The sequence below is a fragment of the Aotus nancymaae genome, unplaced genomic scaffold (genome assembly GCF_030222135.1).
Source record: "Aotus nancymaae isolate 86718 unplaced genomic scaffold, 86718_ANA_hifiasm-v0.15.2.pri h1tg000028l, whole genome shotgun sequence".
Taxonomy (NCBI): Eukaryota; Metazoa; Chordata; class Mammalia; order Primates; family Aotidae; genus Aotus; species Aotus nancymaae.
In genome coordinates, this window is record NW_026988441.1 from 9,953,181 (window position 1) to 9,977,434 (window position 24,254).

Below are 24,254 nucleotides of genomic sequence, written 5' to 3' on the forward strand. Positions count from 1 at the left end.
AGAGCTAACTAGAGTAGTAAAAAGTCAGAGAGACAAGTAGAAAGGAGGCTGCCAGGTGTTGCAAGGCAGAAGAAATGAGCAGCTGGTGTCTGATGAGTGTGGAATTTCAGTTTGGGAAGAGGAAGTTCTCGGAATGGATAATGGTGATCGGGGCACAACAGTGTAGATGTACTCTGCCACAGGACTATATACTTAAAAATGGTTAAAATGAGCTGAGCGCGGTGGCTCACGCCTGTAATCTCAACACTTTGGGAGGCTGAGGTGGGTAGATCACCTGAGGTCAGGAGTTCGAGACCAGCCTGGGCAACATGGTGAAACCCTATCTCTACTAAAAATACAAAAATTAGTCGGGTATGGTGGTGGGTGCCTGTAATCCCAGCTACTCAGGAGGCTGAGCAGGAGAACTGCTTAACCCAGAAGGCAGAGGCTGTAATGAGCCGAGATTGTGCCACTGCACTCCAGCCTGGGTGACAGAGAGACAGTCTCAAAAACAAAACAAAACAAAAAGGTTAAAATGGAAACATAGGTAAAAATGGTAAATTTGATGTTATGTGCAGATGTGGGCTGAACCAATCTCCCAAAATTCATGTGTTGAAGTCTTTTTTTTTTTTTTTTGAGACAGAGTCTCACTCTGTTGCCAGATGCCAGGCTGGAGTGCAGTGGCGTGATTTTGGCTCACTGCAACCTCCGCCTCCCAGGTTCAAGCAATTCTCCTGCCTCAGCCTCCTGAGTAGCTGGGACTACAGGCACACACCACCAGGCCCAGCTAATTTTTGTATTTTAGTGGAGACTGGGTTTCACTATGTTGGCCAGGATGGTCTCGATCTCTTGACCTCGTGATACACCCGCCTCAGCCTCCCAAAGTGCTGGGATTACAGGGGTGAGCCACCGAGCCCGGCCTATGTGTTGAAGTCTTAACTTTCAGCACCACTGAAACTGAATTTAGAGAGAGGGTCTCCCCAACTTTTTTTTTACGATAGGGTCTTGCTCTGTTGCCCAGACTGGAGTGCAGTGGTGGGATCTTGGCTCACTGCAGCTTCAACTTCTGAGGCTCTAGTTAAGTGATCCTCCCGCTTCAGCCTCCTGAGTAGCTGAGACTACAGGTATGTGCCACCATACCTGGCTAATTTTTTTTTTTAAATGGAGTCTTGATCTGCTGCCAGGCTGGAGTGCAGTGGCGTAATCTTGGCTCACTGCAACCTCCACCTCCAGGGTTCAAGCGATTCTCCTGCCTCAGCCTCCTGAGTAGCTGGGACTACAGGCACACGCCACCATGCCCAGCTAATTTTTGTATTTTTAGTAGAGATGGGGTTTCACCATGTTGGCTAGGATGGTCTCGATCTCTCGACCTTGTGATCCGTCTGCCTAGGCCTCCCAAAATGCTGGAATTACAGACATGAGCCACTGTGCCCGGCCAGATTTTTTTATTTTTAGCAGAGACCAGGTCTCATATGTTGCCCAAGCTGGTCTCAAACTCCTAGGCTCAAGCGATCCTCTCAACGTGGCCTCCCAAGTGCTGGGATTATGGGTGTGAGTCATCGTGCCCAGCCCAGATAGGGTCTTTAAAACACCTTAAGGTCCAGTGGGATCATTATGGTGGGCCCTAATCCAGTATGACTAGTGTCCCCATAAGAGAAGCTTAGGACTCAGACACATACAGAGGAAAGACCACATGAAGACACAGGGAGAAGATGGCCTTACGCAAGCCAAGGAGAGAAGCCATAGAAGAAACCACCCCTGCCCACACCTAGATCCTGGACTTCCAGCCTCCAGAACTGCAAGAAAATCCATTTCTGTATTTTTGTTGTTTAAGCTACTTGGTCTGTATTACTCGTTACAAAGGCCCTAGCAAGCTATGTCAGTATTTTTTGTTTTTATTTTTTTACAAATCAGGCAGCCCCCACAAACCAGAATAGGCTCAGGGAGACTGCCTATTTCAGTATATTTTCCCAGGGTGAAAAAAAACGGTTTAGAAAACATTCCATCATTAAAAAAAAAAAAAAACTCTACCAATACAGTAATGATTACCACTCTCAGTTGTCAGCTGATTTTTCCTTTCTTCCTTATGCTTTCATTTGAATGTTTTCAGTGAACAAACCCAAGTCCCATCTGCTCACCTGAACAGCACACCTTTGATGACCTGCCAGGCATTGGGTGCTGGCTGGGGTGGTAGGTTCTGAGGCTGGGTCTCCGCCGGCGCGTCTCTCCCGATGCTGCCATTGCTGGTCACCTGTGGGGGACAGAGGCCATGGTAAGGAGGGAGAACGGACACAGACGCTGTCTTAGACACCATCACACACGAAGTCGGGCACAGGCTGAGCAAAGAGTGGGTGCTTATCAATAACTGGAGAATGAATCAGGGAAAGCACCTGGGAAGGTGGGGTCCTCTTCTTTTAGGAGGAAAACACTCCCTGAGTGCCTCCTCTGTGCTGGGACCCACTGGTAACCCAGACAGTCCTTTACTGTCCTCCTGGGGTTCGACAGTCCGGCCGGGAAGACGGACTCATCTCTAGACAGTGACTGTCCAGAGTGGGGCTGGAATGCAGGAGCCGCAAGAGGCACCTGGGGTCCAGCAGAGGGTCGGGGTGACTTCCTGGAGGAGAGAGCATCAGAGCTAAGACCCAAAACATATTAAGTTGGTGGCGCAAAGGAGGAAGTAAGGAAGCGGCAGGTGCAGAAACAGAAGATGAGAGACACAGTCTGATTCTGATGACTGCTCACTGTTCCCTGGGGCTGGAGCCAGGATGCAAGGAGGTGGCTATGAGGGACAACAACAGAAGGAGTCTCGTGGCAGGTGCCAGGTTCTTCAAGGCTGGGGCTTAGCTGTTAAGGGCCTTGCTGGGCAAACCATTCCTGAGGTCCCCTCTGTGCCCAGCCCTCCCTTCCGAGGGCCCCTGGTCCAGCAGGTGAGACAGACAGAAAAAAACAACCAGACTATCAGCCACTACCATGAGCCACAGCCACAGGACGTGTATGTGACGACACACAGCACACTAACCCTGAGGCCACAATTATGACCAGCTCCATCTGGCTGCTGAGCAAAGCGAGGCCCAGAGAGGTGAAGCCACTTTTCCGGTCACTCAGGAAGGATGAACGCAGAGGCAGAATGACAGAAGAGAAGTGGGGTGGGGGAGGGAGTCAGGCAGGGCTTTCCAGAGGAGGGCTCTTCACTCAGACAGAGAAGCTCACAATCAGAGACTCTCCAAATGTCAGGTTGGGAAGGGGATGTTCTGCTCAACCTTCGTGCACCCTGCTGGCTCCCCAGTGCTGTTCTCATTCACCCCTCCTCCCAACGTCCCCTCAGCCATCAGCCTTCAAGAGGCAGAAGCAGGGCTGTCATGGTCACGGTTAGCTTGGGAGCACGAGTGGCACAGAGCAGGGGTGTGATAAACATGTGTGAAGCCATTGCTGTCTAAAGAGCTCGCCCTGGATGCTCAGGTCACCCAAACCCAGGTCCCACTGAGGTTCCAGGATCCAGCCTTCCCCTCCACAGCCCCCAGCCCATGCCTCTGCAATGTTTTCTCTGTTCACCTCACCCACTAGATAGCAAATGCCCCAGGAGCATGGTCAGAGGGGCCACATTTGTTAAATGTTTCACTCGTCACCTTCCGTCCCCTTCCCCAGCGAGAGCTCTTTCCTGTAATCTTCCAAAGCACAGGATGGCACTATAGGGGCTCCAGGGTCAAACGGACCTGAGCTATAGTCCTAGTCCCACCGTTCTTGGCTGTGACACCTTGTGCACATCACTTCACCCCTCTGACCTGTGAACTGGGTTGTGAAAATACTGGCACATTTTAGACAGAAATTTGGGCCCTGTTTGCCCAGAGCTGGGGATCTAGAGGGAAACACACCAGAACAGTAAACAAGGTAATTAAAAATGGTACATGGAAAACAAGCAGGTGGAAGTGACAGCAACTGAGTTGGGGACAGGGACCCACTTTGGAGTGGGTGGTCAGAGAGGTCTCCCTAAGGAGCTCCCTTTGATGTCTGGGTCGTCTGGGTGAGACCCTCGGGCTGAGACAGAGGCAGCCCTATTCTAGTGAGGAGATCTGTGGGGCAGGGGCCCCCTACTCAAGGCCAGCCTAGCTTCCTGGGAGATTTACCAGTCCAAGTAAGGCCTTCAACAGGTGTGAGTTGATTCGGGGTCAGGAATGGATGCTTGGCGCCAGGTCAGGATTTGAAGCCACATCTGGCTGACTCCTAGGTCTCTTCTCTTACCCGTTAGTGACGGGCGATCTGGCTGGGAACCTTCCCACGGAAAGGCAAGTTAAAACCACAATGAGATGTCACTTCACACGCATTAGGATGACTAGCATCAGAGAGACGGACAATCACAAGTGCTGGCGGGGATGTGGAGAAACGGGAACCCTCGTACACTGCTATGGGGAAAGTAAAAAGTGCAGCCACTTGGGAAAATATAGCAGTTACTTAACGAGTCATATGTGCACCTACTACACAATCCAACAAAGCCATCCTGGATGGCTGCCCAGGAGGCAGAGAACACACAGCAGGCCGGGCGCAGTGGCTCACACCTATAATCCCGGCACTTCTGGAGGCCAAGACAGGAAGATCACTTGAGCCCAGGAGTTCAAGACCAGCCTGAGCAACAGAGCAAGACCTCATCTCTATAAAAAAAATGTAAAAATTAGCCAGGTGTGGTGGTACATGCCTGTGGTCCCAGTTACTCAGGAGGCTGAGGTGGGAGGATTGACTGAGCCTTGGAGGATGAGGCTGCAGTGAGCCAGGATCACCCCACTGCACTCCAGCCTGGGCGACAGAGCATGACTCTGTCAAAAACAACAACAACAACAACAAGCCAAGCGCGGTGGCTCACGCCTGTAATCCCAGCACTTTGGGAGGCTGAGGAGGGCGGATCACAAGGTCAGGGGTTCCAGATCAGCCTGACCAACATGGTGAAACACGGTCTCTAGTAAAAATACAAAAATTAGCCGGGCATGGTGGTGCACACCTGTAATCCCAGTTACTTGGGAGGCTGAGGCTGGAGAATTGCTTGAACCCGGGAGGAGGAGGTTGCGGTGAGCTGAGAGCGCGCCATTGCACTCCAGCCTGGGCGACAGAGGGAGACTCCATCTCAAAACAAAACAAAACAAAACAAAAACACAAAACAACGGTGTCTCATGCGTGTAATCCTAGCACTTTGGGAGGCCAAGGCAGGAGGATCCCTTGAGCTCAGGAGTTCGAGACCAGCCTGGGCAACATAGGGAGACCTTGACTCTATCACTTAAAAAAAAAGAAACAAAACACAGCCACACAAAAGCTTGTATGTGAATGTTCATAGCAACATTCCTGGTAATAGCCAAAAACTACAAACAACCCAAATATCCTTTGAGGAGTGAAAGAATAAACTGTGCCACGTCTGTGGACTACTACTCAGCAGTGAAAAGGAACAACTGGGAGCATGTAGTTTACGATTTCCCCAAAGGCCAAATTTCCCTGATCCTAGGTTGTAAAAATAAAATTAAAAGGAACAACCACAGACCTATGCAACACTGTAAACCTCAAACCCATTTTGAGTCTCTGCTGCCTAGGCTGGGAGCAGCAGAGACTGCAAAAGGGAACTTTTTGAGGGGACAGAAGCTTTCTCAGACCAGACCGTGGTGACGGCTGCACCACACAACTGCATAAATGGACCAGGAGCCACTGAACTCTATCCTGACAACAGGTGAATGTTATAGCATCTAAATTATACTCCAACAAAGAGTCATTCTCTTGGCCAGGTGTGGTGGCTCACGCCTATAATTCAAGCACTTTGGAGGCCAAGGCGGGCGGATCACCTGAGGTCGGGAGTTCAAGACCAGCCTGACCAACATGGTGAAATCCTGTCTTAAAAAAAAAAAAAATAGGCCAGGCACGATGGCTCACGCCTGTAATCCTAGCACTTTGGGAGGCTGAGGCGGGTGGATCACGAGGTCAAGAGATAGAGACCATCCTGGTCAACATGGTGAAACCCCGTCTCTACTAAAAAAAAAAAAAAAAAAAAAAAAAAAAAAAAAATTAGCTGGGCACGGTGGTGCGTGCCTGTAATCCCAGCTACTCAGGAGGCTGAGGCAGGAGAATTGCCTGAACCCAGGAGGCGGAGGCTGCGGTGAGCCAAGATCGCGCCATTGCACTCCATCCTGGGTAACAAGAGCGAAACTCCATCTCAAAAAAAAAAAAAAAAAGTCACTCTCCTAAACTCCTATTTCCTTCAGAGTAAAGGCCAAGTCCTCCCCATGGCCTCCAAAGCTTGGCATAAACTGCATCTGACCCCACCCACCTCTCTTCCCTCACTCATGGGCTCCAGCCTCCTCGCCATCCCTTCATCATACCAGGCATCTCCCACCTCAAGGCCTTCGCAGCCGTTAATCCTTTGCCTGAAAGGCTTTTCCTTGTGCATCCTTGGGACTCCCTCTCTCACTTCCTTCAGGTCTTTGTTCAAGCGTCACCTCCTCAGAGAGGCCTTCCTAGACTACCCTATTTAATTGCAACTCTTCTATCCCCATCCCAGTTTTATTTCTGTCCATGGCACACACAGCCATCTGAACTGCTGTTTTTCTTATTTATCTTGTTCATTGTGTGTCCCCATCTGCGCTTCCCCTAAATCCAGCTCTAACTAGAACATAAGGGCAAGGGCCTTCAAGAGGGCAGCACCTGTTTTGTTCACAGCTGTATCCCCAGCATCAGCACAAGGCCTAGCATGTAGCTGACTCAATTTGCATTTGCTGAAGGAATGAATGCAAAACTGTGGGTTCTGTGTCTGAGTTTCTGGCCACAGGAGCAGGCTGGCTAAAGCAGGAGACAGGGCCGAGGATCTGCCCGCTGTGCACTAGGCTCCAGCCGTAGGAGGAGGGTAGCAGTGGCTGTGGACAAATCAGTGACTAAGACACAGTTCCTGCTCTTGGATCTGCATGTCCACACGCACACGCAATCCCCAGGAACATCTGCTAAGGGGCCCAGGAAGTAGCTGAGACCACCAGGGCTAGGCAAGAGCAGGAGGAAGCTAGGTTTTGCCGCATGTCTTCACTGGATTACCTGGATCCACCGTGGGCATCAGGAATTCCACCTCAGCCCAGTCTCTGTTTCAAGATCTGCTCATTCCACAAACACCGAGCACTTCCCATGACCGGTCCTGTGCTGAGCAGCGCTAAGGAACCAGTGGTGACCATGACAGTCCTGGCTCTGCCCTCCTGAGGTTCCCAGGGGAGCCCAGTCCCCAGACAGTGAAGCCCAGTGGAGGCAGGGCTGGGACAGGGGAGCCCAGACAGTCAAAGAGGGCTTTCTGTAGGAAGGAACATCTGAGATCCCTAGGACACACATCAACCAGCTAACGAGGGGAGTGAGGAAAGGGACTGAGAGGCAATAAAAGAGGTTTAGAAATAAAATAGGTTCAGAGCAGTGGATCCTCCCTAGGGCAGTGGTTCTCACACAAGGAAGCCTTTGCCCCTCTGCTCCTGGAACATCTGTCAATGTCTGCAGACATTTTTGGTTGTCACAACTGAGGAGGGGCGTGCATGCTACTGACATCTGGCATGTAGAGGCCAGGGATGCTGCTAAACATCCTAAAATGCACAGGGCAGCCCCCCAAACAAAGCATTATCCAATTCAAAATGTCAGTAGTCCCGAGCTCGAGAAATCCTAGTCTAGTCTGAAGAAAAGAGTCGGATCGTGCAAGGCTGAGATTTATTAAAGAATTTGTACTTTACCCTAAAGGCAAAGGGGTAAGTCTTGATTGTTTTTAAGCAGAGTTGGTACAAGAGAAGATCAGAGTGTCATCTGGAAGCTCAGGGCAATCAGAGCAATCTGGGCCCTGGTCTCTCAAACCACCCCCAACCCAATAATCAACAGAAACTAAGAGGGGAAACGATCCCCTTTCAGCAAGACTGGGAAACCCTTGAAGACAGGAGCTGAACCTTCATTCCAGCACTAACTCAACAAACATTTCCTGAGCTGTCCCTGAGGCCAGGCCCTGGTTGAGAATGCTGAAAAGATTCAGAGCAGATACAGTAGGCTCTATCACACAAATTTCATTCAGGTGTCCTCCCCAGGTATTATCACTTGATCTTTCTCTGGGCTCCCCCAGTCCCTGACACAGACTTTTGTCACCAACCTAATGATTCAGGATTATAACTCTTTGTTTACATGTCAGTCTCCACTCCCCCCACCCCCGGAGAGCAGGGACATGGCTGGCCCCCCTGTCCAACCTCTGCATTTGATACGGGAGAAATAAAGGCCTAAAGAGAGAAAGGAACTCACCCAAGGTCATACAGAGAGTCAGCTTCATTCTCCCCTCTCAACTCGCACTCCTCTCCCCTGAGCTGCCTCCCACATGTCAGTGACATCCCAGTGGGTGGGTCGACAGCACCTTGATGTCTCCATCTATTTCCCAAATGCCTGAACGGTAGCTGCCTGAAATGGTATGTTCTGCAGTGTGTTTAATTAAGGCAGCAGTGGGTCAGAAGTCATCCGCACCTGGACTAATTAACCCACAGGACTAGTTCACGTTAAAAGCACATCATACCAGTCCCTGTGTCAGCAATATCTTGTATGAAGTTACAAACCTAACCGGGATGACCTTCTGGAAGCGCTTTAGTCTCACTGTTCCTTGGATTCCCGTCTGTAAAATGGGTCTGTCGACCGTGCTCTAATAATCCTGACTTCCCCAGAGCTAGAAAACTCCCAATTAATCACTGCGCACCTCAAGCACTACAAGGAGACCCTGAACGCCAGACGACTGTAGAACCGGCCTTGGAGGCTGGAATCCCGGAGTCGAGAACCCAGCGCGCCAAGATACAAGCCTGCATTCCTCCGAGCCACTGTCTCTCCGGCTCGAGCGACGAACCTGGTGGCTTCCCGGCGCGAGCGTGCAGGAGACCCGACACGCAACAGGGCCCCGTTCCCGGCACCGTCCGGTCTCTCGGGCTGTCCGGCCCCGCCTGGGGCGGGTATTCAAGGTCCCTCTGGGCAAGGAGCCCCCAGTACACAGGATTCTGCGACGAAGAGTAGGACACGCCCTGTGGGAGGCCCCCCGGCTGGGGAAGAATCCCCTCAGTCCCCTCTCGGCCTCCGTACCTGACCGGAGCCGCCTCCCCCGGCCGCCACCACGGCGCTGCGGGCCCCGTCCGCCTCCTGCGCCGCCGCCATCTTCCCGCTCCGGGTCCCCGCCCCCGCCGCCAGCCCCGCCCCGTCCCCGACGGCGCAGCGCAATCGCGCGAGATTTCACGCTTTCCTAGCCCCGCCGGGCCACCGTATCCAGCAAGAGCGCCTTAGCCACGCCTCTCAGGAGGGCCGCTTCCGGTTACGAAAGGACCGACCTGGCCACCGTACTCCTCTTCCCCGCAGCCCATTTGTTTTCACCTAATAGAAACGCTGTATGCTCCGAAATCCAGGACTTTCTCGGCCAGCATGCGCCTCCCACAAGTTCTGTCCCTTCCGCCCCGTCGCATTAACTCGACTTTTAGAGTTTTATGAGCCTTCCGGGTCATCCTGTCCGCTTTTCCCTGCCGATTCTTCGAGTCCTTTCGTTCCATGTTTCTTGAGCTTTACCGGCCACAGTACAGGCTTCAAAACACGCCCTGGGTCGTCATAGGAACTTTTCTGGCCACCGTATTCGGATTGGAAGAGCAGCCTTTTACCCAGTACCCTCGTCTTCTTACTCCTCTTCCTAACACAACTCCTGCGTCCAGGTCTCCTGAGCTCATAGTCTTTCAGTGTATTTAGAGTTACAATTCCAGGGGACTTACGGCCAACACACCTCCGATGAGACCCTATCAGACACCCCCAAGCTTTCAGGAAGCCCCGCTTAGCATGCATGCGCGTCCCCTTAGTGGTCCAAACCTCGCATCCCTGAACTCGGCTTCACGGACTCTGATAATTCCACAATTTTTCGTTAGCTGTGTGTCTTCCTACAGCTCTAATCCTGAACATGTGCTGAGAGACCCTTGGCTTGGAGAAGGTGTTACGGAGGCCCAGAGAGGACAAGATTTTCAGAGGCTGTTAACCCTTCACCCGTGAACTTGGGTGGACGTCTGGCCTGGGTTCAAACCCTTGTCGTGCTGCTAACCAGCTAAGAGATCCTGGACAAGTGACTTTTTTTTTTTTTGGCAGAGTCTCGCTCTGTCGCCCAGGCTGGAGTGCAATGGCTTGATCTCGGCTCACTGCAACCTCTGCCTCCCGAGTTTAAGTGATTCTCTTGCCTCAGCCTCACGAGTAACTGGAATTACAGGAGTGCGCCGCCATGCCCAGCTCTTTTTTCTTTTTCCGCATTTTTAGTAAAGACGGGGTTTCGCCATGTTGGCCAAGCTGGTGACAAGTGACATCTCTGTTTGAGCCTCAGTTTCTCCCCCTTTTATAAACTAGGGATTATAATCATACTTGTTATTCGTCTTTCCGTTTTGCCCTGTTGTGTTATTTGGGAAGACGTAGTTAGCTAGCGAATGTAAAACATGAGGTCCTGGGCCTCATGCTTAAGTAGTCAATACTCGAGGTGCTGTGATTTTGAACTTTATATATTACCTGGAGGGAGTGCAAGCTTTGCATTGGGATATTCTAAATATTTGTCATTTTATTATCTGTTTCCTCCACTTTTCTCTAGGTCTCAGCTCTTAGTAATAGTATCTCTCGCTCTAGGAAGCTCTCCCTGAGCCCATTTCCCATTCTTCCTGGCCCCCTCAGCTCCTCCATCCCACCCCTGATCACTTTGTGTCATCACTGTCAGGGATGGGTATGTCTCCCCAACTGGGCAGGCTGACCTGGGACTGTTATGGTCACTGCTGTATCTCCAGCACCGCCCTGGGGATGATTCCTGAAAGAAAGTGTGAGGCTCTCAGCCGGGCGTGGTAGCTCATGCCTGTAATCCCAGCGCTTTGGGAGGCTGAGGCGGGTGAATCACGAGGTCAGGAATTGGAGACCAGCCTGACCAACATGGTGAAACCTTGTCTCTACTAAAAATATAAAAATTAGCCGGGTGTGGTGGCACGCGCCTGTAATCCCAGCTATTCGAGAGGATGAGGCAGGAGAACCTCTTGAACCCGGGAGGTAGAGGTTACAGTGAGCCAAGATCGTGCCATTGCACTTTAGCATAGGCCACAGAGTGAGATTCCACCTCAGAAAAAAAAAAAAAGAGCACTTTGGGAGGCCGAAGCCCGAGGCGGGTGGATCACGAGGTCAGGAGATCAAGATCATCTGGCCAACATGCTTAAACCCCGTCTCTACTAAAAATACAAAAATTAGCCGGGCGTGGTGGCGCACTCCTGTAATCCCAGCTACTCAGGAAGCTGAGCAATGAGAATCGCTTGAACCTGGGAGGCGGAGGTTGCTGTGAGCCAAGATCACGCCGCTGCACTCCAGTCTGGGCGACAGAGCAAGACTCTGTCTCAAAAAAAAAAAAAAAAAAAAAAAAAAAATCAAAACTAGCCACTGTGGTGGCATGCACCTGTGGTCCAGCTACTCTGAGGCTGACGTGGGAGGGACGCCGGAGCCCAGGAGTTCGAGGTGGCAGTGAGCTGTGATCACACTACTGCACTCCAGCCTGGAAGACAGAGTGAGACGCTGTCTCTAAAAAAAATAATAATAATCATAGTAAGTAAAAACTTCTGCCATTCCTACTCTGTCACAGGACAGACTCACTCTTTTCTCCACTAGGGGGCGCAAAATACCGATCGGGGCTGTGATTTCAGGTTCTAAGGGAGAAGGCGACTGGGGATCCAAACTTTAGGTCCTCAGGAAAAGGGATTGGGGGATCCCAAACTGTTAAGTTCTAGGGAAAGAAGAATCTAGGGGCCTGGACTCTGGGGGCCCTGAGGGGAATGGGGTTCTGAGAAAGGAAGGAGGAGTCTGAGGCGAGCACCAGCATTGGTTGGAAGCGGAACTGGTCCGGGCAGTGCTTTAGTTTGGCTACCGTCCGTGGGAACCAAGTGCACAGAGCAGGGATTGTTCCTACAGGATCTACCCCTCCCCACCACCCCCTGCGCTTGGCAGCCTCAGTTCTTCCCAGGCCCCGGGTACTCTGGGGCATTACCCGCAGTCCCTCCCCAGGGCGCCTATTTTCTACTGGACTCAGCTGCCCAGCCTCAGGACCTGGGAAAGCTGCCCCAAGAGTGTTGAAACCCTGACTGGAAGTTAATGGAGAAATACAAGCTGTGGATCCCCAGAGACCAATAGCCCCACCCATGGACTTGGGAAGCAGGACCACCCTGGACCCCCTCAGGTTACAGGAATCTTGGCCCCCAGCCTTCCTCATTCATGGTCCCAGCACTGGCCTCCTTCAAACCACGGAGCCTCTGCTTATTTGTACCTTCTGCCTTCTGTGCTTTTTGCTTGCAATTAAGTTTTTCTTTTTTCTTGTTTTTTGAGACAGAGTCTTGCTCTGTTGCCCAGGCTGGGGTGCAGTGGTGCTATCTCGGCTCACTGCAACCTCCGCCTCCCGGGTACAAGAAATTCTCCTACCTCAGCCTCCAAGTAACTGGGATTACAGGCGTGTGTCACCACACTCGGCTAATTTTTGAATTTTTATTTTCATTTATTTATTTATTTATTGAGACAGAGTTTTGCTCTTTTTGCCCAGGCTGGAGTGCAATGGTGTGATCTTGGCTCACCACAACCTCTGCCTCCCAGGTTCAAGCCATTCTCCTGCCTCAGCCTCCCACGTAGCTGGGATTACAAGCATGTGCCACCATGCCCAGCTAATTTTTTGTAATTTTAGTAGAGACAGGGTCTCTCCACGTTGGTCAGGCTGGTCTCGAACTCCCGACCTTAGGTGATCTGCCCACCTCAGCCTCCCAAAGTGCTGGGATTACAGGCATGAGGCACAACGCCTGGCCATTTTTAGTAGAGATGGGGTTTCACCATGTTGGCCAGGCTGGTCTCAAACTTCTTAACCTCAAATGATCTGCCCACCTTGGCCTCCTGAAGTGCTGTGATTACAGGCGTGAGCCACCACGCCTGGCCCTTTTTTTGTTGTTTTTGTTTGAGTCAGGGTCTCCTCCATTGCCCAGGCTGGAGGGCAGTGGTACCATCTCAGCTCACTGCAGCCTCGACCTCCTGGGCTCAAGCAATTCTCCTGAGTAGCTGGGACTACAGGCAGGTGCCACCACGCCCAGCTCTACTAAAATTCATCTCTACTAAAATTTTTGTATTTTTAGTAGAGATGGGTTTCACTGTGTTGGCCAGGATGGTCTCAGGATCTCTTGACCTCGTGATCTGCCCGCCTTGGCCTCCCACAGTTCTGGGATTGCAGGCATGAGCCACCACATCCAGCCCTGTACTTTTATTTTGAGAGAGAGTCTCTCGCTCTATAGCCCAAGGTGGAGTGCTCTAAGGTTGGCCACACCCAAGGCTTTGATGTCTTTGGCTTCACTCTTCACCCTTGCCTGTACTGGTGTCTGAAATTAACTTCTCCCTTTGTCTTCTTGTTCCCTAAGGGCTAGAGTCTCTCCATTTGTGGCCTCAGGATGGAGCAGAGCTCCTGGCTGTGAGTAATAGTAATGTTATTACTATTACTAACAAGGAGAAAACAGTTAAGAAAACATATTACAGTCTGGGCGCAGTGGCTCAAGCCTGTAATCTCAGCACTTTGGGAGGCTGAGGCGGGTGTATCACTTGAGCTCAGGAGTTCAAGATCAGCCTGGCCAATATGGTGAAACCCCGTCTCTGTGAAAAATACAAAAATTAGCCAGATGTGATGGTGTGTGCCTGTAGTCCCAGCCACTCAGGAGACTGAGGCAGGACAATCACTTGAACCCAGGTGGCTGAGGTTGCAGTAAACTGAGATTGCATCACTGCACTCCAGCCTTTGTGACGGTGAGATTCTGTCTCAAAATAAAAGAGTGATCTCTAATTGCTGTTATGATTATTTATTGTCACTATTCACTCCTTTATTCCATGGACCGGGTTAGGGCTCCATACATACAGTAGGTGCTCATTAAATGCTGGCTAGACTGAGTCAGCCCCTCCATCCTGGCCCCTGAGTCCTCAGAAAAGCAGTGACATCCATGAGAAGGAACTGGAATCGTTTTTTTTATTGAGAAGAATTCAGGCTAGAGGTGGGAGCATGATGCAAGAGCTACTGGGAAGGGGGAGCTCAGTCTGAACCTGGGGGGCCAGCAGAGCGGGGGACTCTCCCCTTACCCACAGATTGGGGATATGGCCTTCACTCCTCTCCCTTCAGCATAGAAAGAACCTGGTCAGTGAGAATGCCCGCATAAGTGCTCATGGCTGCTGTGCTTTTGCTGTACATGTCCCTGGGGAGAAAGGACAGAGGGTTAGAGGAGGAGGGGCTGGGGGCCTGGACTCCTGGGTCTGAGGGAGGAGGAGGGGCTGGGGGCCTGGACTCCTGGGTCTGAGGGAGGAGGAGGGGCTGGGGGCCTGGACTCCTGGGTGTGAGGGAGGAGAGGAGGGGCTGGGGGGCCTGGACTCCTGGGTGTGAGGGAGGAGGAGGGGCTGGGGGCCTGGACTCCAGAGTCTGAGGGAGGAGGAGGGGCTGGGGCCTGGATCCCTGGGTGTGAGGGAGGAGGGTTGGGGGGCCCTGAGTCTGAGGAAGGAGGGATTGAGGCCTGGATCCCTGGGTGTGAGGGAGGAGGGGTGGGGGCCCTGGGCCTGAGGGAGGAGGGGCTGAGGCCTGAACTCCTGGCTCTAAAGGAGGAGGAAGAGCTGAGGCCTGGATCCCTGGGTGTGAGGGAGGAGGGGTAGGGGGCCCGGGGTCTGAGGAAGGAGGGACTGAGGCCTGGATTGATCCCTGGGCCTGAGGGAGGAGGGGCTCAGGCCCGAACTCCTGGGCCTAAAGGAGGAGGAGGGACTGGGGGCCTGGACTCCTGGGTTTGAGGGAGGAGAGGCGGGGGGCCTGGGTCTGAGGTAGGAGGGGCTGAGGCCTGGATCCCTGGGTGTGAGGGAGGGTGGGCAAGGGGACCTGGGTCTGAAGGAGGAGGGCCTGAGGCCTGGATCCCTGGGTCTGAGGGAGGAGGAGCTGGGGGCCTGGACTCCTGGGTCTGAGTGAGGAAGGGCTGGGGCCAGGACCCCTGGGTCTGAGGAAGGAGGGGCTGGGGCCTGGACTTCTGGGTCTGAGGGAGGAGGCACTGGGGCTGGGACCCCTGGCTCCTGGATGCAGTAGGTGGTACGTGCCAGACCGCAGTTCTCCAGGCGCAGGTACTACCTGAGTTTCTCGTCTACAGTGGGCAGGTATGTCTTCTGGTACAGCTTGGAGGCAGCTGCCTTTGCTGAGTCCCAGTAACTGGAGAGTGATTCCTGCATCTGGGTGAGCAGGGCGGGGCTGGCTGACTCTTCTTGCTGGGGCAGATGGGCCCCCTGGACCTCTGCAGGGGGAGAGTGTGTCAGGGGAGTGCGTGGGGCTGCAGCAGAGGAAAAGGAGGTAGGAAGGAGAGGAGAGGGCAGAGGCAGGGGTAGGAAGCGCCTGGGTTGGGGAGACGCTTGGAATTCATTCACCTGAACCCTCCTCCCTCCGCTGAAGCCCACACTCACCGAATCCCAGTACCAGGAGGACAAGAAACAGAGCCAGGAGGAATCGTGTGCCCATGGTGTCAGGAGACCTGCCACATGGAGGGGGTGTCACACGGCAGGCCGACTGGAGGCAGCCTAGCAGGGGACTGAATCCTGCTCCTCGTGGCTCCACGTCCGGGCAGCTTCCTCACGCCTGGACTTGGACTCGGCCCCCTTCTTGGGCCTCACTTTCCAACATTCTGTGATTCTACTCCTGATGTTAACTTTGTAATTTTTTTTTTTTTTTTTGAAACTGAATCTTGCTCTGTCGCTCAGGCTGTAGTGCAGTGGTGTGATCTTGGCTCACTGCAACCTCCACCTCCCAGGTTCAAGCAATTCTCCCTCCTCAGGCTCTCAAGTAGCTGGGATTACAGGTACATGCCACCATGCCCAGCTAATTTTTGTATTTTGAGTAGAGACGGGGTTTCACCATGTTGGCCAGGATGGTCTTGATCTCTTGACCTTGTGATCCGCCCGCCTCAGCCTCCCAAAGTGCTGGGATTACAGGCATGAGCCACCGTGCCCGGCCAATTTTTTACATTTTTAGTAGAGACAGGGTTTCACCATGCTGGCCAGACTGGTCTTGAACTCCTGACCTCATGATCCGCCCACCTAGGCCTCCCAAAGTTCTGGGATTACAGGCATGAGCCACCACGCCCGGCCTAATTTTTGTATTTTTAGTAGAGATGGGGTTTCACCATGTTGGCCAGGCTGGTCTTAAACTCCTGACCTCGGCTGGGCATGTGGCTCATGCCTCTAATCCAAGCACATTGGAGGCCAAGGCGGTCGGATCGCCTGAGGTTGGGAGTTCAAGACCAGCCTGACCAACATGGTGAAACCCCATCTTTAAAAAATAATAATAAATAAATAAATAAAATAAACTCCTGACCTCATGACCCGCCCACCTCGGCCTCCCAAAGTCCTGGGATTACAGGCGTGAGCCACTGCACCGGCCTGTTTTTATTTTTGTTTTGAGACAGGATCTCACTCTGTGGCCCATACTTAAGTGCATTGGTACAATCACAGCTCAATGCAGCCTCGACCTCCTGGACTCAAATGATCCAAGTAGCATCGGCACATGCCACCATGCCCAGCTAATTTTTATTCTTTTGTAGAGATGGGATATTTACTTTGTTTTTTTTTTTTTTTTTTGGATATTTACTTTGTTGTCCAGGCTGGTCTAGAAGTCCTGGGCTCAAGCAATCCTCCCATCTCGGCCTCCCCAAAGTGCTGAGTATAGGTGTGAGCCACTGAGGCCAGCCTAGAAGCCTTTCTTGAGCACCTAAACAGTTCTGGGCCCAGCAGGGAACACAGCAAAGGCCCTGTCTGTTGGTAAGGCTGAGTCGGTGCAGCGAGGTGCTCTGCGCACACCATTAAGGACTCACACTAGATCAGACACGTTTCCTTTGGGCTCTGCCCTAAGTCAGACCTCATCTCCCTGCACCTGCTCATTGAGTCCTCACCCACCCACTCTTGGTGACGACAAACATCTGCACGGCGCAATATCGTCATCCACACATAGATGAGGAAGCTACAGCAGAAGGAGGTTGAGACATGAGCCCCAGAGAATAAGCAAATCGTCTACAATTTTTTTTCCAGCCTGGAGTGCAGTGGTGCAATTTTGGCTCACTGCAACCTCTATCTCCCGGTTTCAAGCAATTCTCCTGCTTCAGCCTCCTGCGTAGCTGGGATTACAAGCATGCGCCACCATGCCCGGCTAATGTTTGTACGGGGTTTCTTCACGTTGGCTAAGCTGATCTCAAACTCCTGACCTCAAGTGATCTGTCTGCCTTGGCCTCCCAAAGTGTTTGGATTACAGGAGTGAGCCACTGTACCTGGCCTACAACTCTTTTTTTAGTTTTTGAAAAAAATTTTTTTTTTGAGATAGTCTTGCTCTGTCACCCAGGCTGGAGTGCAGTGATGCGATCTGGGCTCGATGCAACCTCCACCTCCTGCGTTCAAGCAATTATTCTGCCTCAGACTCCCGAGTAGCTGGGATTACAGACGTGAGCCACTGAATCTGACCCTTTTTCTCTTTTAGAAACAGGGTTTCTCCATCACCCAGGCTGGAACACGGTGGCGAGATCATAGCTCACTGTAGCCTCGAACTTCTGGGCTCAAGGGATCTTCTCCACCTCAGCTACCCCAACTCCAGGCACAAGCTCAAATAGGCTACGATTCTAAATTCTGTGATTTGCAGGGTGTGGTGTGCACCGTAGTCCCAGCTAATGGGGAGGCTGAGGCAGGAGGATCGCTTGAGCCCCAGAGTTTGAGTCTAGCTTAGGCAACATAGCAAGACTCCCTCACTGTCTCTCTCTGACACACACACACACACACACACACACACACACACACACACACACACACATCATGGTTCCAACACAGGTTTCTGACATTGTGCCTCTTACAATTCCTGCTTTATCGATCTTTTTCTTTTTCTTTTTTGAGACAGAGTTTCACTTTTGTTACCCAGGCTGGAGTGCAATGGCGGGATCTCGGCTCACCGCAACCTCCGCCTCCTGGGTTCAGGCAATTCTCCTGCCTCAGCCTCCCGAGTAGCTGGGACTACAGGCACGCGCCACCATGCCCAGCTAATTTTTGTATTTTTAGTAGAGACAGGGTTTCACCATGTTGACCAGGATGGTCTCGATCTCTCGACCTCGTGATCCACCCGCCTCGGCCTCCCAAAGTGCTGGGATTATAGGCGTGAGCCACTGCGCCCGGCCTGCTTTATCGATCTTTACCCCCTCCCTGCTGACCCTCCCTGCCCCCACACCCTAGGTCCCTCTCTTACCAGACTCTGGCAGGCTGTCCTCACCGGCTCTGAACAGGCACAGAGAGGCTTTATAGCTGTTGAGACCCACCTCCGCTCCACAGCCACCACCCCCATCCATGGTCTAGGCCAAAGTCCTGGCCAACAGAACCACAGAGGGGGTGGATAGGGGCAGAAAGGGCAATGACGTCTCCCAAGGTCAAGCCACAGGGAACCTTCACTCGAGCAACAGGGAAACCCTCACGCTAAGAATTTGCCCCTGAGAGAGGTTGGGCTGGTGGCTGTGTGGGGGTTGGAGGTGCTGGTTGCCCATCGGGAATGGAGTCAGATCTTGTGGGAGACAAAGGCAAAGCTGTCAGTGAGGGCCATCGTGGAAATCTGCTAACCCCGCCCTCACTCTCCTGAAACTGACTCGCCTCCAAGATCTCCCCCTCCGCAAGCCCACGGTGGGGTGTTATCCCTTGATACCCTTCCCTACCCCCCAAATCTCCCTCCCACGTCAGGTGTCACCTCTTCTAGTCGTTAATTCCTGGGAGGGCGTGGGGTGGGGTTATTCCTGGCCACACTGGGGAAGGAGCCAGACAGGGGCACAGGTGAGACTGTATTTATTGGAGAAGTAGGAACTTAATTTTTAATTTTTTCTTTTTTCCCCCAAAGAGATCTTGCTGTGTTGCCCAGGCTGGTCTTGAGCTCCTGGGCTCAAACCATCCTCCTGCCTAAGCCTCCTGAGTAGCTGGGACTACAGACACACACCACCACCACACCTGGCTTTTATGGACACTTTAATCCTAGTTCTTGTCCGCACAGAGAAGCCTGGGGCACAGGCTGTAGGTCTTGTTCAAGAGGCCGTCTTTGGATTCGAGGAGCCAGGTCTTGGTGCGAGGACCCAGGTCCCTCAGGTGGTCGTCATAGTAGGTCTGCATGAAGCCCTGGAGGGTGCTGAGGCTCCTGTGGCAGAGAGGACCTCACAGTGCAGACCCCGGCGATCCCCAGCTGTTCTGTGCCCCATTGATCCGATTCTCTCTCTGATCCAGGAGTTGCTGCTCTCACATGTAACCCTCCACTTCTCCCTCCCGGACCCAGGGGTCACAGCCCCACTCCTACCCTTTCCTCCTCCCTCAGACCCAGAGGTTTAGACCCCAGCCCCTTCCTCCCTCAGACCCAGGGGTCCAGGCCCCAGCCTCCTCCTCCCTCAGACCCAGTAGTCCCCTCCTGCAGTCCAGCCCAGCACACACTCACCAGCCCAGCCACTGCCACCTGTCTCTGGTCCTGGTCACCGCTGGCTCCAGGAGCTCCTTCAACCTGCTCTGCACCAGGTTCCAGTGACTCATCTTTTGCTCCGGTGGGGGGCTTGTGGTGCCTTCATAGGCTTCTGACTGGCATGCTAGGTTGGAACCGGAAGGCAACTGGGGTGGGCTGCGACCCTAGAATCCCCCCTCCTCCCTTTCCCTCCATGCTCATCCATCACTCCTGGTGGCACAGGGGCAGCCCCCTGCCAGTCCTCTTGCCTCCCGCCTTTACCGTTATATGTCCCCTGACCTCCTATTCCTCTTTAACCATCAGCCATCTCTCTCTCTCTCTTTTTTTTTTTTTTTGAGACAGAGTCTCTGGCTCTGTTGTCCAGGGTCAAGGGCAGTTCTCAGCTCACTGAAACCTCCACCTCCTGGATTCAGGCAATTTTCCTGCCTCAGCCTCCTGAGTAGCTGGGATTACAGGTACCTGCCATCATGCCCTGCTAATTTTTGTATTTTTAGTAGAGATGGGGTTTCACCCTGTTGACCAAAATGGTCTCCATCTCTTGACCTCGTGATCCACCCACCTCGGCCTCCCAAAGTGCTGGGATTATAGGCACGAGCCACCGCACCCGGCCAATTTTTGTATTTTTAGTAGAGATGGAGTTTTGCTATGTTAGCCAAGCTGGTCTTGAACTCCTGATCTTAAGTCATCTGCCCACCTTGGCCTCCCAAAGTGCTGGGATTACAGGCATGAGCCACTGCGCCCGGCCGGGCCATCTCTCCGCCGTGTCCGCAGCCCCTCTTGTCACAGTCTGCCTGTGGTTTCCCTCTAATTCCCTCTCTGCCATCCTCTGATGCCTCCCTTCGCCACCTGATCTTGCTGCCCAGGAACACCTCCTTCCCCCTTAGTTCTGCTGTGACCCCCACCCTGTCTCAGCTACCTCTATGGACAGTGGAGGGAGAGCAGGAGGTGACTTTCTGTGCCCAGGGGTGCACACTGGCTTAGCCTTGCTGTCAGTTCCTCTTTTCAGGCCAGACCTTCTACCCATGCATCTGGACAAAGCCTCGCCTACAGAGACCAGCCGTCACGCGGGGGCCACCTGTGACCGGCTGTGTGCCTCGGCCAGTGACTTAACCTCTCTCTCCATGACTCAGTTTCCTCTTCTGTAGAATGAGATAATAGTACCTACCTCAGGGTTATTGTGAGATTTGAGAGTTAATACGTACGATACACATAGAATGGTGCCTTGTACATTATAGACGCTATATACGTGTTAAAAATTTAAATGCCGGCCAGGTGTGGTGGCTCACGCCTGTAACCCCAGTACTTTGGGAAGCCAAGGCGAGCGGATCACCTGAGGTCAGGAGTTCAAGACCAGCCTGGGCAACATGGCAAAACCCTGTCTCTACCAAAAATATAAAAAATTAGCCAGGTGTGGTGGCGTGTGCCTGTAGTCCTAGGTACTCTGAAGGCTGAGGCAGGAGAATTACTTGAACCCAGGAGGTCGATGGTGCAGTGAGCCAAGATTGCGCCACTGCCCCTCCAGCCTGGGAAACAGAGTGAGACTCTGTCTCCAAAAAAAAAAAAAAAAAATGTCAGTGCAGTGGCTCACACCTGTAATCCCAACACTCTGGGAGGCCAAGGCAGGTGGATCACCTGAGGTCGGGAGTTCGAGACCAGTCTGACCAACCGTGGAGAAACCCAGTCTCTACTAAAAATACAAAATTAGCCCGGCCTGGTGGTGCATGCCTGTAATCCCAGCTACTTGGGAGGCTGAGGAAGGAGAATTGCTTGAACCTGGGAGGTGGAGATTGCAATGAACCGAGATTGTGCCATTGCACTCCAGCCTGGGCAACAAGAGTAAAACTCTGTCTCAAAAAAAAAAAATGCATATGCAAAACACAGATGTACACACCAGCACACACTCACAGACCCCTCACATGCATCCACACTCAATATTTTGCACACACGCCAGAGAGGTTCACACAAACATATGCACGCACAGTCACAGACCTGCACTTTTTTTTTTGAGATGGAGTCCTGCTCTGTTGCCCAGGCTGGAGTGCAGTGGCGTGGTCTCAGCTCACCGCAACCTCTGCCTCCCAGGTTCAGACAATTCTCCTGCCTCAGCCTCCCCAGTAGCTGGAATTACAGATGCCTGCCACCATGCCTGGCTAAGTTTTGTATTTTTAGTAGAGATAGGGTTTCACCAGGTTGGCTAGGCTGGTCTCAAACTCTTGACCTTGTGATCCACCCGCCTTGGCCTCCCAAAGTGCTGGGATTGCAGGTGTGAGCCACTGCGCCTGGCCAGACATGCACTTTTACCATGACTGCATACTCCCACTTGCATGCACACACACACACGCACAGATGATCCATGAGTACCAATGTTACATTCACACTTCATGCTCAGCCACTGACACACACACTCCCCGACACACATATGCATACGCATGCCATGAAACATACACGCTGGACACTCATGTCTCACATAGCTACAAAGCCACAGGACACACAGCCACACTCATACCCACCAGGATGTGGGCCCCACATCCCTCCACCCTCTTCTTCTCACCCCCAATGCAGGCCAGGACCAGCACGCAGAGGCACAGCGAGGGCAGGGCCTGGAGCCTGTGTCTGAGAAGGGACATTTCTAGGGGTTCCGTCCCTCTGTCCCTTTGCTCAGCTCTGTGGGCCGGGGGAGGGGAGGCTGCCTGGAGCAGGGCCCTCCCCCGGCCACCTCCCCACGCCCCTTGGCAGGGACTTTAGAGAGCAGGGCCCAGGTGACAACAGCAATCAGAGGTCATGCTTCTGTGGGCCTCTCTCCTGTCCACACCACATCATGCTCTGAGAGAAGACAGACGGCTCTTGAGCCTCCTGCACTGAGGCAAGTTCAAATCCACCCCTATGACAGCCTCATTTGCTGGACTCAGTTTCCTCCTTCATAAAATGGGAGGCACAGTCCATATTTCAGGACATTAATTGGATAGCATAAATAGAAAGGCCAGGTGCCACAGCTCACACCTGTAATCCCAGCACTTTGGGAGGCTGAGGAGGGCGGATCATATGAAGCCAGGAGTTTGAGACCAACCTGACCAACATGGTGAAACTTCCTCTTTACTAAAAATATAAAAATTAGCCAGGCATAGTGACGTGTGCCTGTAATCCCAGATACTCGGGAGGCTGAGGCAGGAGAATCGCTTGACCTGGGAGGTGGAGGTTGCAGTGAGCCAAGATCTCTCCACTGCACTCCAGCCTGGACAAAAGAGCAAGACTCTGTCTCAAAAAGCAAACAAAGGCCAGGCTTGGTGGCTCACACCTGTAATCCCAGCACTTTGGGAGGCCAAGGCGGGCGGATCACGTGAGGTCAGGAGTTCAAGACCAGCCTGGCCAACATGGTGAAACCCTGTCCCTACAAAAATACAAAAATTAGCCGGGCATGATGGCGGGTGCCTGTAATCCCAGCTAGTCAGGAGGCTGAGGCAGGAGAATCACTTGAATCCAGGAGTCGAAGGCTGCAGTGACCACAGTTGTGTCACTGCACTCCAGCCTGGGCGACAGAGCAAGACTCCAAGACTCTCTCAAAAAAGAAAAAAACCCTGAAAAAAAACAAAGAAAGCTCTTACCGTGGAGCCTGGCAATATAGGTGCTCAAAGATCATTGCCGTTATTATTATTTTATGTCTAATTTCTCCTAGCCCCTGGGCTGCAGGGCCAGGCACGTGGTACGGCCTCAGCAGGGCCCAAGGAGTGATGTCCGGAAACACCAACACAGTCTCATATCTCCAGTCTCTGTTTCCTCTGGGGTGGGCTGGGGCCCAGTCACCTCCAAGCATCCCTGGCCTTCTCAATTCCAGCTCTTTCTCCTCTGGGTGACTCTGGCTTCAGACGGACCTGGGCTTCAAAAATCCCCGATTCCTTCATCCTGTGAGCTGGGCAAATAAGTTCTCTTTTCTGGGGCTCGTATTTTTCAACTGTAACACGGGTTGATAGGAAGCACCTGCCTCCCAGCATCCTCGTGCAGGAAGGTTGAGGCTACTGCAGAAAAGCTGCAGGTGCACATGGTAGGAGGTCATCAACATCAGCCCCAGGGCCAGGTGGGTGGCTCCCACTTGTAATCCCAGTGCTTTGGGAGGCTGAGGCAGGCAGACCGCTTGAGCCCAGGAGTTTGAGACCAGCCTGAGCAACAAGCTGAAACCTTGTCTCTTTTTTTTATTATTTATTATTGATTGTTTATTAAAAAAATTTTTTTTTAATATGCCGCCACCTCCAGCCCTCCACATCAGCCGATGGCAGGAAGGAGCAGCTGGAACCCCATCTTTACAAAAAATACAAAAATTGGCCAGGCACAGTGGCTCATTACTGTAATCCCAGCACTTTGGGAGGCCGAGGCAGGCAGATCACCTGAGGTCAAGAGTTCAAGACCAGCCTGGCCAACATGGTGAAACCCTGTCTCTACTAAAAATAGAAAAATTGGCCGGGCGCGGTGGATCACAAGGTCAAGCCTATAATCCTAGCACTTTGGGAGGCCGAGGGGGGTGGATCACAAGGTCAAGAGATCAAGACCATCCTGGTCAACAAGGTGAAACCCCGTCTCTACTAAAAATACAAAAATTAGCTGGGCATGGTGGCGCACGCCTGTAGTCCCAGCTACTCGGGAGGCTGAGGCAGGAGAATTGCTTGAACCCAGGAGGCGGAGGTTGCGGTGAGCCGAGATCGCGCCATTGCACTCCAGCCTGGGTAACAAGAGCGAAACT

At 52.6% G+C, this 24,254-nt stretch overlaps 3 protein-coding genes across 3 annotated transcripts in view; all 3 read right to left on the reverse strand.

The window, feature by feature from the left end:
• Positions 1 to 9,141, reverse strand: part of CLPTM1 (CLPTM1 regulator of GABA type A receptor forward trafficking) — a 38,467-nt gene extending 29,326 nt beyond the window's left edge. The window contains exons 1-2 of the mRNA XM_012446683.2: positions 9,070 to 9,141; positions 2,118 to 2,230 (exon numbers count right to left, since the gene is read on the reverse strand). Coding sequence (XP_012302106.2) covers positions 2,118 to 2,230; positions 9,070 to 9,141 — 185 coding nt within the window. The remainder of the gene's footprint in view (positions 1 to 2,117; positions 2,231 to 9,069) is intronic.
• A 4,848-nt stretch (positions 9,142 to 13,989) lies between these two features.
• APOC2 (apolipoprotein C2) lies at positions 13,990 to 18,391 on the reverse strand. Its single transcript, XM_012446760.3, has 4 exons — positions 18,284 to 18,391; positions 15,472 to 15,539; positions 15,146 to 15,305; positions 13,990 to 14,237 (listed from the first exon to the last, which is right to left on the reverse strand). The coding sequence occupies exons 2-4, from the start codon at positions 15,524 to 15,526 to the stop codon at positions 14,147 to 14,149; spliced, it is 306 nt and encodes a 101-aa protein (XP_012302183.2). The 5' UTR covers positions 15,527 to 15,539; positions 18,284 to 18,391; the 3' UTR covers positions 13,990 to 14,146.
• A 459-nt stretch (positions 18,392 to 18,850) lies between these two features.
• Positions 18,851 to 22,204, reverse strand: APOC4 (apolipoprotein C4). Its single transcript, XM_012446759.3, has 3 exons — positions 22,074 to 22,204; positions 19,502 to 19,646; positions 18,851 to 19,210 (listed from the first exon to the last, which is right to left on the reverse strand). The coding sequence occupies exons 1-3, from the start codon at positions 22,147 to 22,149 to the stop codon at positions 19,051 to 19,053; spliced, it is 381 nt and encodes a 126-aa protein (XP_012302182.2). The 5' UTR covers positions 22,150 to 22,204; the 3' UTR covers positions 18,851 to 19,050.
• Between the last annotated feature and the right edge of the window lie 2,050 nt (positions 22,205 to 24,254).